We start from the raw sequence: 18162 nt of genomic DNA, 5'->3' as shown, positions 1-18162 counted from the left end.
ATTATCACTGAACTGGCAGTAGCTAGAGGGGGTAGGAAGGCACAGAAACAAAACCAGCTCCTCAAGGAGAAATTCTCTGCCTTTGGATATGCACCGAAATAAGCCATCTCCATGCTCCTTCCACTCTCACAGCTCTCAAGAACTAAAATTAGTGTGCATGAAGGGAAGCTGCCTGGGCAAGACAAAGCTGCAAAGTATCCTTCTTAAGCAGCTCCTTGGTGCTTCATACATGGTTTAGGGCAGGGGGTGTATGGGGAAAAGGCAAGAAGGGATGAAACTGAAGTGTAAATCTGTGATCAGGTACAGTCACCCTGTAAAATGCAAGATACTGATAAGATTGCTTAAAAAGCTAGGTTTAAGCAAGCTGGATTAGGTACTGAAGCAATGCTGTTACAGATAGCAAGAACTTACACCAGATGATATATACAAGGAGCTGAACAGCATGGAGAAAGACCAGTTCTTAGATAGCTTGATGCCACTCTCAGAGGTCTCTTCTGTTTTTCCTCCTCTGCTGTGAGATATTTTCCATCTCTTGGAGACTCCTATAGCTCATGTTTCCAGTGAGGTTCAGCATACAGCCTTATGTCATATAATTAATCATTGTCTTGTAAGACCTGCATTAATTCTCATTCCATGCATCTCCTGAAAAATTCTGGCAAAGGGGCTTGTTGTATTTCAGGTCAGTAGGTTATAGCTTTGTGAATCGCAGTGCAAAAGGAAACTTCATTTCACCAAAGGCAGTGTTTTCTCTGTGAAACACTGTGTCATACTATATTCTGTATTCATCACGCAATGATATTTCAGTGGGATGCCTGTAATCTTAGGGAGCTGATAATCTTGTGTCATAACTGCCAGTAGCTTTTTTTTGAAGGTTAATGAAAATTACATTTCCTGCAGAATCTTAAAATGAAGGGATTTAATGTGACCACAAAATTCTGCAGAAACCTGCATTTCAGTGTCTCAGTTGCTTATTTGCAGACAGAAATAGGTCTCTTGCTGCCTCCTTAGTCAGAATGTCTGAGGAAAATATCAGTTATCTAACTTCTGCTTATATGTTCCTTACTGCCTTCAGTTCAAGTTTCACCACCAGGCTCCAAAGGGTGACCATGCGGGGTTCTTCCTCTCCAAGTGCAGCCTTGCTGCTGGGGCTGCTCATACCAACCCACATTTCCAGCATGTTGCCTTTAGGCACTTTGAAAGTTTTAAACTTTAAATATGCATTTTAAATCAAAACAGTGTGATAATCCCACTTTTCAGAGAGATCTTTTCAAATCAACACTTAACAACTTGGAGAAACTGTTGACGAACTATTGCTAATCCTTCTGTCTTGCATGCCTGTGAGGCTGAAATGCAATGTATCAGAAACGAGAACAGAACTGGAAGGAAGTTGTACAGTTTCTGATGCAAGAACTGCAGTGTCCCAATCTGCCTTGACTTTGAGAAAAAGCTTTCACTGCAACCCATTGTACTTCTCCTAATGCACTGAAATTAGTTGTCCACATAACTCTGAAATGCAGGATCAAACAGAAAAGGTCGGGAATGCCAAGAACCAACACATCAATTTGAGATATGGTGGTTATATTTATATTGATTATAATAAAATATCTGGAGTTTTGAGCACCACGATATAAGAAAGATGTAAAGCTATTAGAGAGCATCCAAAGGAGGGCAAAAAAGGTGGTGAAGGGCCTTGAAGGGAAGCCATGTGAGGTCACTTTGTTCAGCCTGGAGAAGAGGGAACTGAGGGGAGACCTCATCACTGTATACAACTTTGTCACAAGGGGAAGTGAAGGGGCAAGCACTGACCCCTGCTCTCTGGCAACCAGTGACAGGACCCAAGAGAATGGACCAAAGTTGTGTTAGTGTGGGGGTCAGGTTGGATATTAGAAAAAGGTTCTTCACTCAGAGAGTGGTTGGGCACTGGAACAAGCTCTCAAGGGAACGAAAAAGGTTCTTCACTCAGAGAGTGGTCGGGCACTGGAACAAGCTCTCAAGGGAAGTTGTCACAGCACCAAGCCTCAGAAAGTTCAAGAACCATTTGGACAACACTCTGAGGCGTACGGTGTCATTCTTGGGGATGTCTCATGCGGGACCAAGAGTTGGACTCAATCATCCTCATGGGTTCCTTCCAACTCTGGATATTCTTTGTTTCTGTGATTCTGAGCCTTAGATGTGTTGGATAGCTAGAGAACAATCAACTTTTCAATGTATGGAGAGATCTTGATTACTCTAGGGGCGAGTGCTTAGAAATATTATGAAGAAACAACACAAAACATCTTTGGTACATGACAGATATTCATTCCCCACTGTGAGAAAAGCCAGCTTATAAAACTGTTACAAGCATTTCCTCGTGTCCATAAAGAGGCAACTGCTAAAGAACTTTTTTCCTCTTCCAACATTTGGCAGTATGTGCTACCCAAAAAAAAAAAAAAGTGAAAGTAAGCTGAAACACCACTCATACAAAGAGATTGAGGAACTACTTTCTGCAGTTAAAAACATTGAAGTATTAAATAAAAAATTGCAAAAACTCAGTCAGGAGGAAACCCTCTCTTGTGCTGTGGGGTTCGCTGCTTCAGGATAACACCCTACCTGAACTCTTCCCCTCCCATATGATCCTGTAGTACTTAAAAATACTACCACAAGTTGCATTTAGATTTAAAAGAATTATATTTAATCTCTCTCTGAAACAGTAAAATATTAAAAATTTATAGTATACTTATTAAACTTGCTATTAACTTGCATCTAACCTCAGCTCAGGCCAGGCAGACTGATTTACACTAACTTAGGATGTCCTTTCACATTGTTTTCCAACAGCCCATTTTGTAACACCTGGTTACTATATGTAAGATGTGAAATGGCCCTGAGCTCGAGGACAGCACTGCCCATCCTACTTGGTCTGGTAGGATCTGAACAGGATCTCCATGGAGTCTGGGTATCCAAAGTGTTTAATCCCTTTGTCAGATAAACTGTCCATGGAAAAGAAGGAGTTGACTGTAATGTGTGCAAAACAGCTCTCAGTAACAAAGAAAATTTGTAGCTTTGATAGAGCACCATATGGTTGTTATCTGGCTCTGGGAAGGACAGATTTGTGTTGCAAATAAACAAATCAATGAATGAGTAGCAGAATTCAAACAATAGCTCTGATCTTCACTGTAAAAGTATGCAGATGCTCAGAAGAGAGAAGAACTATTAACACAGCACAAAACCATCACAGTTGTGTCATTTCTCTAAGGATCTCTCTTTCCCACATATTATTGACTCATGCTTGTTTTTAAGGGTATGCCTAGCAATGTCTTTAGGACTAGAGCAGCTTCTCTTCCCAACCTTCCATCCATTTTTCTCTAGACTGGAAAATGTTTGGATAAAACTGCTGGTTACAGCTGTTATGGTACTGGTGGCATCTGTGAGATTTTAGGATTATTCCTCAAGGAAGAGCCAGATGGAAAGCTCTGCTGACTTTTTAGGTAGTCCCTCTCGTTCCTACCTTATATTGGTCTTTCTGTATTCTTTCACTTCTAGATTATCTACAAGGAAGATTTCAGGATCATGATTGAAGAGACTAGGAACAGCAGTGACTCTTCCTCTGCCTTCATTCACACCAGCACCATGAGTGCCATACTGATTACTGTCTACTCAGTTGCCTTTGCTGGAGGTGGAATTGGGTCCATCACAATGTCATTTGTGCTGGTCAAGATGAACACTCTGTCTGTGACCACTACTGCCATCATTAACCTGGTTGTTGTGCACAGCCTCCTCCTCTTCACAGTGCCCTTCCGCCTCCACTATTACGTCAAAAAGAAGTGGGTATTCAAGATCCCATTCTGCAAACTGGTGAGTGCAATGGTGCACATCCACATGTACCTGACCTTCCTATTCTATGTGATCACATTGGTGATCCGGTGGCTCATTTTCTTTCAATGGAAAGACAAGCTGGAGTTTTACAGGAAGCTGCATGCCATTGCAGCAAGTGCTGCTGTGTGGGTCATTGTCATGGTCTTTGTGGTGCCAATCTTGTACTTTGAGTATGGACGCTCAGGCTCATACAATGATACAACATGCTTCAAGTTTCACAAAGAACTACAGCAGGAGAGTGTGAAAGCCTTGAACTACATCATAATTGTAGTTGTTGCCTGCATTTCTTGTGTCCTCTTGGGCCTGCAGATATTCATCCTGGTGAAAGTGGCAAGAAAACTTAACAGCTCCCTCTGGTCACACCAAGAGTTTTGGGCCCAGGTGAAAAACTTGATTTTCATCTGGGTCATCATAATTTGCTTCCTTCCTTATCACCTCTTTAGGGCCTATTACATACAGCATGTGAGTGATTTTGACCAGTTAGAAAGCTTCAATGAGGTTTTTTTGAGCCTGACTGCCCTGAGCTGTCTGGACCTGCTGTCATTTGTGCTGAGTGGAACTAGCTTCTTCAAGCAAAAGGTGGGGATGCTCCGCAGCAGGCTGCCTTGCTGCTAGCTTCAGCCTCCTGTGGCATGTGCAGACCTGGACCTGGACGAGGACAGTAACGGACATGCATGGCAAAATCCCTCCTCAGCAAGTCAGGGTGGGCCCTGGAAACAGTGCAACACACTTGTACAGGGCTCTGCACAGCAGCTCCCTGGAGTAATGGGCTGAACTGGCTCCAGTCTCTCAGCTGGTAAACTGGAAGGCAACCTCAGGGATTTCCTCAGGGTAGTACCCAGTGAGTTGTGGATGGACCTGGCAAAAAAGGGAAGAAACAACGTGGGCTCTTCTGTCTTACAGTTTTTACATCAAGGTTTGTGAAGTCAAAGGTACTAAAAGGAGACACAAAAGAATTTGCAAAGTATATTGAAACAGAAATATAAAAGCAGTTATTGTGGACTAAGGTACAGATTTTTGAAACTTATAAGATCTATATAATTTTCCCATACATTGCTTATTTATTCCACATAAGTTCTCATAAAATATCAGGGAAGTTATTGTTCTTCTTGAGTAGGTCTGTTCCTTCATTGTAAAGACAAGTGTAACTTTTTAAGTGAATTGAACAATTAAACCAACTATTTTAAACTAAACCAGCGATAAATAGTTACTTCTTAAAATATTTTCTCAAAAATCACCTTTTGGAGATGGTATCACTGCAGCAGAAAAGAGTTTTGTTCTCTTTCCCGCATTTTGAAAATGTATCTAACAACAAAAATTACACATTGTTACTGAAATGAACATTGCAAGTTCTAACAAAAGCTTGTATTATTATTCACAGAATTGATCAATTTAAAAAGAAATATTTGACAGTGAGGATCATTTATTTAGGTCATTCAGACAGCAGTTGTCTTCTCTTAAATAGTCAAATATTTTAGGTATCCAAGGTAACAATGCTTAGGGTTTTTTTTGTGCAATTGCTAAGTTTATAAATAATTACTCACATTATGTTTAGTTTGAAATCAATTCTATAAATTTTTTACCCTGTACTGGTAGAAGGAATTAAAATGTTACTGGAGGGATGGAAAAAGCTAATAGACCTAGTGTAGCTAAAAAGCTTATTATAGCTCAGTGAGGCAATGTCAGTTGCTGTCTCTGAAGACAGAAGTGAATTCCACTAGAGGAGAGTCAAAAATTCAGCAAAATAATTCTGTGAAAGGCCTCCAGGCTTTCAAAACTCAGCTACTTTACACTTATCCCCCCAAAAAAGAATATAAATCTCTGACTGCTATAATCCAAGACATTAATGGCAAATATATCTTTCTTCTTGCCATCTGCATAAAGTCATATTTTTTCATCTAGAGTCAGTGGGATAATATTTTAATCATTTGACTAATTAAAGGTTATCAGCTTATCAATTTCCAGTGACAGTCTTTCCTCATGATGCTGTTGAAGTCCACCTTTTCACACTTCGGAATCTTTCTACATCATTCTGAATCATTCTACATCAGACAGCAACCAAATAACAGTTGGTTGATCTTGCTGTACCTGTGCAATCTCACTGCTGTCATCATTGCTTTTTGGTCCCACCACTTTAAAGGATCCCATCTCTTCCATAGTCTTTCTTCCCTGTCTTCCTTCTTGCTTCAAACTCCTTTATATCTCTCAGGAGGTTTGATCATAAAAAGGTATTTTCAGGTCAGAGTATGGGTCATGCTATACAACACCAAAAGTTGGAAATCACTGAAGTTCATAACACAAGTGAGATGTGGGGCTGCTCTCATAGCTCACCCTTGGCAAACAGCCTGGATCACAACATCTGTTAAGATAGAAATGTGAGAGCTTTCAGTGTGTGTGGATCTGAGAAAAATCTGTCCAAGAAGGCATTTGCCCCCAAAGGACCACAGTAAAAAGATAAAAAACTACCAGCCAGATTTTACAGTAACTGGGGAACTACAGAGACTTTCATAACATGGAAGAAGCCCACTTGAATGCATAATTCACTACTAGTTAGCCATGTGTCACTAAGAAAACAATAAACTGCTCTGATCCAAATTTATTTTAAAGCTACATGAACAAATCAGTTTCTCCTTGTGGCGGGAGAGAATGGAAAATGGCACTTTTTTGTTTCCTCCCATAGCAACGTGGTTGCTTAAAGAAAATGCCTTGCATGTGTTCTGTAGGCATTGCATAGCTTTGTAACACTATATTATAACCCTTCTGTCATAATAAAATTGTTAACAAACAAAATGATTATGTGCTGAAAAAGTAAACCAAGTCCTTCCTGCAAAAATTCATCTAAATTAAAAGCATTTTGTATCTGAATTTGGAAAAATTTCATTTGAAAAAGGAAACGTTTACAAACAGTACCTCCTGACCATACAGCCCAACTAATCTTGCTCGTGTTCCAGCAGGTTGACCCCCAACCTGTACTGCAAGAGGTTATTCTTCCCCAGGTGCAGGACCCTGAATTTGCCTTTCTTGAACCTTGCACAAGAAGGTTCACCTGATTTAGGTCTTTGCTAATGGAGGGAGTGCCAGTCCCATAGCTGAGAAGAGTAACACTACCAGCTGGGGGCATAGTAGGGTCATGGTCAGGAAGGACCACATGCCCAGTGTCAGCAAAAGAGGCAAGACAGATGTTAGTACAGAAATTTAACAGCATTCCCAGGTGCTTCATCTGAACCTCTGGGAAGCAAGACCCTGACTTCTGCTTGACAGAGGCTGCACACTAAAATGAAGGACACTTATGGAAAAGAGCTGATAGACTCTCATCTGTTTTAAACGTCTGCAGCACAGAGAAACACAACAGCCCACAAATGGCTGAGGGGGGAGGCATACACCATGATCTCTAACAAAGTCATGTAAGAATTGCATGTAGGACTTTGTCTTTCCAGTGCTTTTCCTCAACAGATGTGAGACCTCACGGAGACTTCACTAGTCAGGTGCTACAAAAGCATGAGAGAAAATAAGAAAGGGCAGACTGTATCTGAATTAATGGGAAATTGTGTGGTGAACAACCTTGAATCACACCCTTGGAGAGGAGAGTCTCACCAGTCTGGAGCCTGCATGCAGAGAAACATAAATGGGTGCAAATTCCATGCACATGGAGACAGATGGCAGTTCTTGTCTTCTGCTACAGAAGAAGCAGCTGAATGAGAATCCACTCCAGACGTGAAATGTGTCCATATGCTGGAAATGGCATCTCAAAGTTTCACATAGTGAAAAGCAGTTTGTAAGTTAAATCCAGCTTGCAAAAATAAAACTATCTCTACAGTAAACTGGCCTTCAGAAGTTTAAACCCAAACAGCAGACAATCTGTATTCTATGATGAATCTGTGAAAGCAGCTATTGAAAAAAAGAGAAAAGATTGGCAATTTGCAGTTCTTTCATGAAATGACTGTTTCAGCTACATAAAATGACTGGGTTTGCATATTTCAGAAAATGATGGCCATTTTATTACACCACCAGACTGCATCCTTCACTTGCCTTTCACAAAATGTCACCTATTGTCAGGTGCTTCAAATATCAATTCAATTTAAAAAAAAAATTAAAACATTTCAAAACAAATTCAAATTTTGCCAATTAAAGTTCACCTCACAAGAGTATTTTAGAAAATAAAGTATATAATATGCTCTGTAATATACTATGCAGTTTTGAACAGTTTGGGAAATAAAATGCAATAAACCAGCTCTTTCTGTTGTCTTTTAAGCCAATAAGTTCAAAAAACTAGAGTAGATAATTTGCATAATATCTACCTACTATATTCTGTCATTTTAAAAAATAACTGGAAGTCATTTTGAGAAATGATTGAAGATGTTAGTCATTTTACAAAATGACTGGTTTCACCATATGACTGCAGCATACGTCAGAAATTGATGCAAGAGCAGTTGTGCATAAACAGAGGGAGCTGAATGAGATTTCTCTACTATCTAAGTAATCATTCCTGAAGATGCCCAGGACTTTCAAGTTAAATTTAGAGAAAAGCTGTATGAAAAGATTCAGAAATTCTCCAAGTGCCTGATCCCAAACTATTGTGCAACTATTGCTGGAATAAAGAAGGCAAAACAGAATCACAAGTCAAATTTGAGACATGAATACTATCTGCTTAGAAAGTAAGTATGGAGGACCTACTCTTTCTGGATTTTTAAGTCTAAATGTCTAAGTCTAACTGCCTTCCCCTTTTAGATACATGGTATTGTCTCTAATAAACTGCTTGCCATTTCCCTCATTTCAGATATGAAATTCTGCATGTAGAGACACCGAAAAGCTGATTAAGATGAGGCAAACAAAAGAGAAATCTCCCTTATGTGAGCATCAAGTATATAAATGATATAATCATAAAAGCACATATGGCTACCGTCTATGGTGGCCATGACTGTGCCAAGAAACACTTGTCATCTAAGTATGCAAACATCACCAGTGATGCTGTTGAGCACTTTGAATCCTTCTGTGTAATATGCTAAGAAAAGAGAAGGCACTACTTGGAATGGTTTGCTGGATGGTCTGTTCTGAACAAGGAGCACTTGTCACTGGGCAAATTGACTTCATCAATATGCAGTCCATGTGTCTAAGCAGCTCGAAGTGGATAATGACGTACCAGGACTGTATCATCAAACTCTATGTTCTTCATCCATTTATGTCAAAAAAAGCCATCTGAAGTGGCTCTACAGCTTCTTGACATTTCTGCCACTTTTGAAGACCCTCTTGTATTGCAGTGTCATGATGGAACATGATTTGTGACTCATCATGCAAGAGTTAAAGTATTTGTGGTCTCAGCTCAGTTTTGTGTATGGTAAACTAGGACACTCTCAAAGGCAAGAACGAGCAGAGCATCCAAACAGCATATTAAGGAGATGCACATGGAGTGCGTGGCAGACAATAATTCATGGGTCTCATCATTGAGAATATGCTCTGTGAAGTTTGCTAAGAATTCAGCACACCACTCTGAAGTAAATTGTACTCAGTACTCAGCTCTGTTTGGAACAGATCCTAAGTGAGGAATTGCCTCAACTTCTCTTCCTTTTGGTATCATCTGCATAATGACTGAGGAGGACCTGGTTTCTGTGCTGCTCACTCCTGTGGCATCACCTGCCCCCACAGCTCTGGAGGACCTCAGTGATACTGTCACTAGAGATGAGGCTGCACAGAGACTGTACCTGGATCTCCATCAGATGAAATTCACCCACAACCTCAGAAGCCTGCAACCACATAGACTGCACAGACATATCACCTTTTGCCTCCCAAGTCTGTGGCCAGTGGACAATCACTAGCTGCCCCAGACTGCAAAGCTGGCCTCTGTTTACACCAGCAGGATGAAGGATCATGACCAGGCAAGGATGGCCAGGTAGAATGACATGGATTGACATGTGAGACAAGAAGGCAAGTCTAAGTCAACATCCAGCTGGCAACAATGGAGCCAATGTTACTGTCCGCAGGGTGGACCAGCAAGCAATTTGACTGAAATGTTACAGGGCGAAATGAAAGTGTCAACAACCCTTGTCACCACTGTGTCAATGTTGAAAATAATTGTGAGCTCAGTGGGAAAACATGCTGCTGTTTGATATCTTCTACTCCAGCTTGCAATTTGAGCTTACATTGTTTTTAAAGAATAAGCATGTGTAAATTTACGTATCAAGTTGGGGTTTTTTCAAAAATTGACTCAAAATGTGAGAAATATTAGTTCACTGATTTACCAGTCTGCATGTCTGCAGGAAAGGAAGGGATGAGGGAAGGAAGTTATTGGGTTTTTTTTTGTGGAAACCGGAACAACTTCAGCCTACCAACACTAATCCCTGTCAATGACCAGTGTTCCATGATAATACAGAATCATGATACTCTTTATGTCACCCTGCAATAGTGAGGGAGTTAGAAATTGATATACTTTTGTTTTGGATTGACTTTATTATAAATGTCTTTCACTGCATGAATTTAATTTCATTAGGGAGCAGAGTTAATTAGTGGAGCTGTTTCTCATTACTAATGTAACCCATATAAATGCAGAGCCTTGTTAGCTCTGCTGTTATCTCCTTTGTATGCACGGTATTTACTGTAGCACTGCTCTGATATTCAAGCTCTTTTCAGGCCTGCTGAGTGGATGTTGCACACTTTTGTGCAATTTACTTTGTTTCAACAATAATCAACCTGGAAAGTCAGTCACAAATAAAACAATGAAAAACAATCACACGTGAAAGTGGAGTTCTCATTCTGTCCACCACTAGCAGGAGGCTGCAAGTCTGAGCTGATACCTCTTTCACTGAGCAGTATTTATGTTCAGTTGACTAAGCAGTATGAAAGGCTGAGCCTTCTCTGGTGCTTTTGAAGAGCTAGAGCTCTTTGTAATGCAGCAGTGGGGTGTAGAGAATAGACAAGGATGGCAAACATCACCAGCAAACTTAACACCCTAATGAAGGTGAAGTACAGAAAGCAGCAAAATTATAAGAATGAGTGAAAAACATGGCAAGTGAAATTAGACAGCAAGCAGTTAGTTCACAGAGGAATAAGATAAGCTGTGAGACAAAAAAGAATCTGCAAGAAAAATCTCAGCTTTTCCTTAGCTGCATACCCCAAACTGGTCACTCACGAGCATATTTAGCTACACAAGATACACAAAGAGTAGTAGCAGAGACACATGAGGAAATACGGCATGTGAAATGCATAACCACAACAACACCATCCACAAAAATGTGTAGGAGTATGAAACCACTGCAGTAACTGGTGAAGTAAAAATGAAAAAAGTAATAATTACGTTGGACCATAGTGGTTTCACGTATTTTAATATCAAGGGGTATTTTTGCTATAGCAGAAAAATCCTGAGCTGATGAAATAATAGCAAGGACAAAATCTTGTTCTGGAGGTCAGAGTGTGTGTAGGAGCAAATGGTAATTTAAATTTGTGTTACTAAATGTTCCACATGAGTAATTGCTGCAAGTTAGTTACTATATTTAGTAACCAAATTTAATAACTTGAACCTTCACAAAGCTACAAACATGAAGTAAAGATGTTTTAATCATAATCAAAAATAGATAGTAAGGGATCTCTTGGGACCACCTAGTCCTATTCCCTGCTCGAAGCATGGCTAAACTCAGTTAGACGAGGCTGCCCAGCACAGTGTCTAGTTGTGTTTTGAAAAATTTTAAGGATGAAGAAATCAAAAACTTTCTTTGGGCTCCTGGTCCACAGCTGCACCACTCTCAAATTATTATCAATATCCTCATAAGACTCCTGCTGGTGCATTCCTCCAGCCTGCTGAGGTCCCTCTGAACAGCAGCCCTGGTCTCCAGCATGTTACTGCTCCCCCTCTCGCTGTTACCTGCAAAGCTCTGTGCAGTTACACAGCTCATGGTGAGGATGTTGAAGGGTACGAGATCCAGGACTGAGGAGCTTTGCCCCTAACTGACTGCCACTTATTCTTGGCAGGTCCTCTTCGGTAGACTTTCGGTGCTATGTTTGACCTTCATGCCTGGGGCCCTTGCTCATCTCATATGCCCTGTCTTCCAGCGACCAAACCCTTCATTCACTCCATTCTGCTTTTGGAGATGCTTTTAGGAAACTCTTAAGTATGGTTCTTAGTACTGGTTCATTCAGGTGAGAATTACACCCTAGAAAGATAATTTTCTAGATGAATCCATATTCCAGAAACACTTTGTGAACCTTTTTAAAATTTTTCCAGACAAAAGCTTTAATTTTGAAATTATTAATATTTTGTTACATTTCCAGAATATTTCAACTGTTTTCTTCATCATCGTATTTTTTCTTTCTGTATTGGCTCTGCATGGAATGGAGTTATTTTTCTCCATAGCAGCCCACACAGTGCTGTGTTTTAGATTAGTGGCACAAAGCAGTGTCGATAACACACCAGTAGTTTAGCTCTTGCTGAGACATGCTTGAGTAGTGCCACCACCTTCTCTGTTTTACCAGTCTGTCCCACTAGCCAGTGGGCTGGGGGTGTGCAAGAGGTGTAGCTGGGACAGCTGACCTGAACCTACCTAAAGGATATTCCATACATCACGCTCAGCAGTAAAACTAGGGAGGGAGAATTTTTCCAAAGTAGCTGATGCTCGGAGACTGGTTGGACATCAGTTTCTGGTGTGAGTGGTGATTGCTCTTACATTACTTAATTTATGTCTTCCTTTACCCCCAACCACCCCTCCCTCACACCCCTCACTTATTAAACTGTATATTGACTCACAAGTTTTCTTGTCTCTTTTGCCCTTCCTATTCTCTCCCCCACCCCTCTGGGGGAAAAGAATGAGGTCTTAGCTTAGCTAAGACAGAATTTAAGCTACATTTTTAAAGAAGGAGTTAAAAGACTGTAAAATTCCTTAAACTGGTAGTTTGGGTTGCACCAAAGAGCTCTAGTTGAGAAAATAAAACTGGATTTTGATACAATCTTATTCAAATTGTTAAATTTGAACATGTAAAGCATAAAAATCCCTAAGGCTCAAACAGGAAAAGCCTACGTTATTTATTAATTTTTTTAATCAGGAGGATTTTGAAGTATCAGTACGATCTAACAAACAACTTTTAAATCAATCAATTTTTAGCTTCTCATAGGTAGCAACTGGTTGGTGCTGGCTAACAATGGTTTGTCACTTATGCCTAAAGCCATGATTAGTGCAACAGATGCAAAGGAATTAATTGGCCCTTTCTCTGTCCTCCTTTGAACTGAGAACATAATCCCTAGATTTATTTTTGAGAGTTTACATCTTCTGATGCAATGGAACATAACTTTGAATTTTAGATTAATTAGGCCTTCAGGTTTACAGCTAAATAAAATGTTTTTAAAGATGCTTATTTCTGCTACAATTATTTCTGCTATTTTGTACATTATAAATATAAAATTGAAACACATAAATGTATGTACCTTTGAAATGTGTAGGTAAACTTCCTCTCTGATTTTCACCTACACTTCAGATCAAATTATTAATCATGCTTAAGGCACCTTTTTCTCTCTCTCAGTTTCAAGTAAAATAAATCTTCGAAGAGGTCAGGATTTGCTTAGAGGAATGGTATGACCTCTTGAAAACCAGATCTTCCCCCAGACTTATTTCTCGTAGTGAGTAAATAGCTGCTGAAGGGATATTACATGTGACTGGAGCAGATAAATGAGTGTGATACTTAGATCATGGAAGACCTCCTCATGCAAGTGTGTGCTGCTGCACTTATCTGGCAAGCAAAACACTTTGTGCAGCAAATCTGTGGTGTGGGTCAGTGATAACCCTAGGGAAACAACAGCCTGCCCTCTTATCTTCAGAAGGCAGTTGTAGGATGCTAAGGCCAGTACCACCCTGAAGGTTTTTATATGAATGGACCTCCAAGTGAGAAGGAAATACTTGATAAGGCAGAAAACTGCCTGTGCTGATTGTTTGTCTTCCATTTGTCTCAAAGGTATACAGGATAGATTTCTAAAAGTATCGTAATATATAAAACCTGAGTTGGCTTGAGCTAGGCCTATGACGCTCTGTGAAGTCAAACCACTTTTATTCTCATAGGCATTTGAAGTGGGAGCTGAGCAAGGAGGACTTCAGGCCCTTTTGATTGGCAGAAAACTGCCTGTGCTGATTGTTTGTCTTCCATTTGTCTCAAAGGTATACAGGATAGATTTCTAAAAGTATCGTAATATATAAAACCTGAGTTGGCTTGAGCTAGGCCTATGACGCTCTGTGAAGTCAAACCACTTTTATTCTCATAGGCATTTGAAGTGGGAGCTGAGCAAGGAGGACTTCAGGCCCTTTTGATTATTTTCCAGATGACTTCCCTACAAAAAGGTTTGTACCCCTTGAAGTCCTGGAGGTCTGTACAAACAGCTGCACTATAGATGAGTCAGGCAGGTTTACAAGGATGTTAGTAGCCCACCAGCTATGATTAAAGAAATATCAGCTTCTTGTAATTCTTTCCAGAGCGTATATTTGCCCCATGGATGAACCTTTCTATATAAGAAGTACCACAGATGCCTTTTCAGGCATGCAGCAGCCCAACAAGAGCTGTCAAAACCTGCTCCTTCTGCACATGGGCATGAAAGAGGCAAACTTTTTCTTTCTCTTGCTTTCACTGAACAACATCAACCTTACTTTTCCTAGCTCTGCTATCCAACTTCGTTTCGATTTAACTTTTCCTTTTTGAAATTGTTAAGTGTTTCTCAGTTGTCTCATCTAAGAACTTTTCTACCCTCTTTTCGAGGTTTGCTCTCCAGGGATGAGTATTTCCTTCAGTCTCTAAACATCTTGGAGATTTGATTCTTCCAGTTGGACCCAAGTGCTATGGTGCTTCCAGTAGTCTCTCCTTTTCAACCCCAGGCCTTTTCCTTTCCCTCTGCTCTTTGGGAATGGAGTGCATCACAAGCAAGTGATATAATTGTGCTGATTTGCATGGATTTAAGTCCCTTTCTGGATCAGGAGATGCACCACCATGTTTGCCCAGATACTTTCAGCCAGAAGCAGAGGCAGTAGAGGTTTGTTGGAGATCAAAAACACTGGCTACCGAGTAGCCCTTGTACAGTCCCATGAGAAGTAAAGAATAAGCACCCAAAGAAGGGCTGCCTCTCCCCTCAAAGGGGGTAACTGATGAATCCTAAAGCCCCCTTTCTGCTTTTAGACATAGCTCTCTCTTACATCTCTGAAGCCAAGACAGATTTCCTACAGTGGGACAATATACAGAACGGAGCGATCTGGTCATTTCTCCTTGCAGCCTCTCTCTGTGCATCTCTTTGGTTGGCAACTGATGCATTAAAATGTTCAAGCTTCAAGTTTGTACTCACTAGAGTTTTAGTCATTCAAAAGTGACTATTGTTGAGTACAAGATTTTATAAAGTAACCTCATGTTGCTTGTTCAGATAAATAATTTTCTATGTGCCTTTTGCTTTAACAAAAGCTTCTCCCATCATTCATTTCTAAGAACTACTGGTGGTTGAAAGAAAAGCAATTAAGTTAATTTCACTTTAAATATTCCCCTCCATCCCATTCTTTTGTTCTACGATCTATTTTTATTACAATAGAAAGATAAGTCCAACAGGACTCTGATAAACAGTTTGTTTGGAACGTATCACATATTTCATTTTCATAGAGTTAGCTTAAAGTATGTTAATTAGCTGCATGGCCCATCTATGCTCTAGGGTAGAAATGTTCTTACACTTGCAGTAATTGCTCAAATCCTTGAACTGAGAAAACATAGAAACAGTGAAAGCTACTGAATGAATGGATGTAGGCAGTTTGGTGCTACTTAGGATCATGATCATTTTAGTATGCAAACAGTTTGATTGGTTGTATGTATTCTCTTTGCCATGTGTGGAAGTATGGGGTATAAACAGACATACAGCATGGCATTCATTTAATTTCATTCTTGTAAACAGCATGTGTAATGGAAGCATAGAGATTTTCTAATTAGCAAAAAAGGCAGCAGAAATGACATTGTTATTTCATTTTCCAAATGCTAGATGTGGCTGGATTGTTTAATATTATGTAGATGTTATAGACAATATAGTGAGCAAAAAGTCTTTATGAATTGCTTTGGGCATGTTTTGAGGAAGGTTGGATTGGGCTCTGAGTGAGTGGCATCTCTATTCATGTTAGGGGGTTTGGAATTAGATGATCTTTTAGGTCCCTTCCAACCCAAACTGTTCTGTGATTCTACGATTCTCTCAAGTAATGGTTCTTCACATTTCAGCAAACAGCAAACCTGAGTAAGATGTAAACAAGCATAAATTGTAAGCATTTATAATAATAAGTCTCATCTCCTTGAACCAAACCCAGCAAATAACAGTTTTGTTTCAAAAGGCAGGTCATAGCCTGCCTGGGATATACTCTGCCAAATTCCTCCACAGAAATCCATGATATATTACTTCTACTTATATAAAACATAATGTCTACTTTTGACACGTATTAAATAGGTATGACTAAGGCAACTATATATTATCATTTCTAATAAATAGAAAAGCCAAATAGCCTCTTCCAACTTAACAAAGCCTGAGAAACCTCTTAGTAAATCTGCAATCAAGTAATTGGAACATTAGTCCCAGAATCTCAGATCTTCTGCTAACCTTGTTGATCATTTACAGACTGAAGTGAGTAAACTCTTCATGATGTAAGGGGGGATGAGATCGGCAAATTAAAGGGATTATCCTGTATGTTCAATAACCATGAAGTATGATTTTCCCAGTATCCCGTACCTGTGACTCATGACTAGGGTGGGAGTGAGACAGCAAGAACTGCGATTGCATCTGCAATTGCAGAAAAAGTGGTATGTTAAAGCATAACACAGGTATTCCCTATCTTATTGTTGTTTATGACTCCGGCCTATGTGTAGCTCAGTCGTTATAAGTAGCTAGCAACAGAGGGTTTAATACTAATAAATCATCTAAATTATCAGCAGTTATGACCCTAGGTTAGAAGTAGCTAAAATTGAAAACCTACCTAGTAGCACAAGGCAGCACAGTTTTGTGGTTGTGCCTAGCCAGAAAGGAGATCTTGAGCTTGTATACGAAGCTTTGGTTGCTATTATGCTGGCCGGAAGACATATTTTTGTAAAGTGACGCAGAAAGCAGAGGAAATTGTGCAGAAACGAAATGAAGAAGTTCAGGTTCTACTGTCGATCTAGCCCCTGCTTAAAGGAACTCCACTACACCCATGCATGGGCACCAACACTGACATTTCCACAAAGATTCATCCCATCTCCAAACATCCAACAGGCCTTAGTCCTCTGCTCTCAACTACGACTCCTTTTATTTCATTTTCCCTTCTCAATAATTGAAACCTTCGCTCTTCTTCTTTGTCTTGTTTCCCCCAATGCTGAATCAGACACGCACAGTTCTATCCTTCCTTAAAATCCATTTGTGATGATGACACTGACCTGGATCTAGGCTTTGTACAGTTGCATTTCTCTTTCAATCTTTATTCTAACCACCAGTCAAGGCAAGTTATGTGCTGTCCAAGTAAGAAGCCAAAGCATGAGCAGAATGTTCATTTGAACAGGATGATGTGACTCAATTTCCTTTTGTACTCAAATAGCAAACTAACCTAAGACCTATATTACAGGGCTGGGTTGAGTGAATTTTTTAAATTTCTTTTTTTAACAGACGAACATGAAGGTATAAAGTTAGCACACTGAACAGCTTCAACATACAAACTTCAAGGAACATATCAAGGACAGTGACTCAGAGGTATGAAAACACCAATTGAGAAGTTCAGTTTCTGACCTCCAGCAGTTTTGGTGCTGGCCAAAAGTACAGTCCCCAAGGTGACAAGAAAATTATCTATGCAACACCTTTTCTGCTTTTTGGTCTCACTTTATGTGCAAAGAGCTCAGACTGGACTCAACAAGGCAGCAGAGTGCACAAAGCTCTTGATCTCAAGGCCTGATACATCTTTGTATGGAGTGGCAGCTGTCACATAGCCGCCATTTGATGAATGCAATTTATTCTTGTCTCTTCTGAATTATTACTTGGTAGTTAAAGTTTTGTGGATAACTTCAAGCCCTGTGGACAGAGCACAAGGCAGTAGGCACTTCCCTGCTTCTTGCAGAGGCTGTACATGTGGTTTCGTGATCATTCTAAACCATCAAAACCGTCAGTGTCTGATACCCAGGCTGTTCCCCACCTTCCTGTGCACTTCTGCAGAACCAGCTGATCATTTTGCCATCCAACCACCATTGCTACAATGTCAGGCAACAACTTGTCTTTATGTAGGATTAAGTACTGCTGGTGAGTACCATTATCCATGTAGCTGTACTCTTTCAGTGCTCTGACAGAAAAATTGCACATTTCTCTTCCCCAAG

General features: G+C 40.1%; 1 protein-coding gene across 1 annotated transcript; it reads left to right on the top strand.

The window, feature by feature from the left end:
* Positions 1–3519: 3519 nt before the first annotated feature.
* Positions 3520–4467, top strand: LOC103797895 (probable G-protein coupled receptor 141; the record flags this gene model as incomplete). Its single annotated transcript, XM_009070129.1, has 1 exon — positions 3520–4467. A coding segment is annotated over one exon (948 nt), but the record flags the coding sequence as incomplete, so codon positions are not given.
* Positions 4468–18162: the final 13695 nt, after the last annotated feature.

Source organism: Acanthisitta chloris, unplaced genomic scaffold (assembly GCF_000695815.1).
Source record: "Acanthisitta chloris isolate BGI_N310 unplaced genomic scaffold, ASM69581v1 scaffold14492, whole genome shotgun sequence".
Lineage (NCBI taxonomy): Eukaryota > Metazoa > Chordata > Aves > Passeriformes > Acanthisittidae > Acanthisitta > Acanthisitta chloris.
Note: the sequence above shows the minus strand (reverse complement) of the source record. Positions and strands in the feature narration are given on the sequence as shown.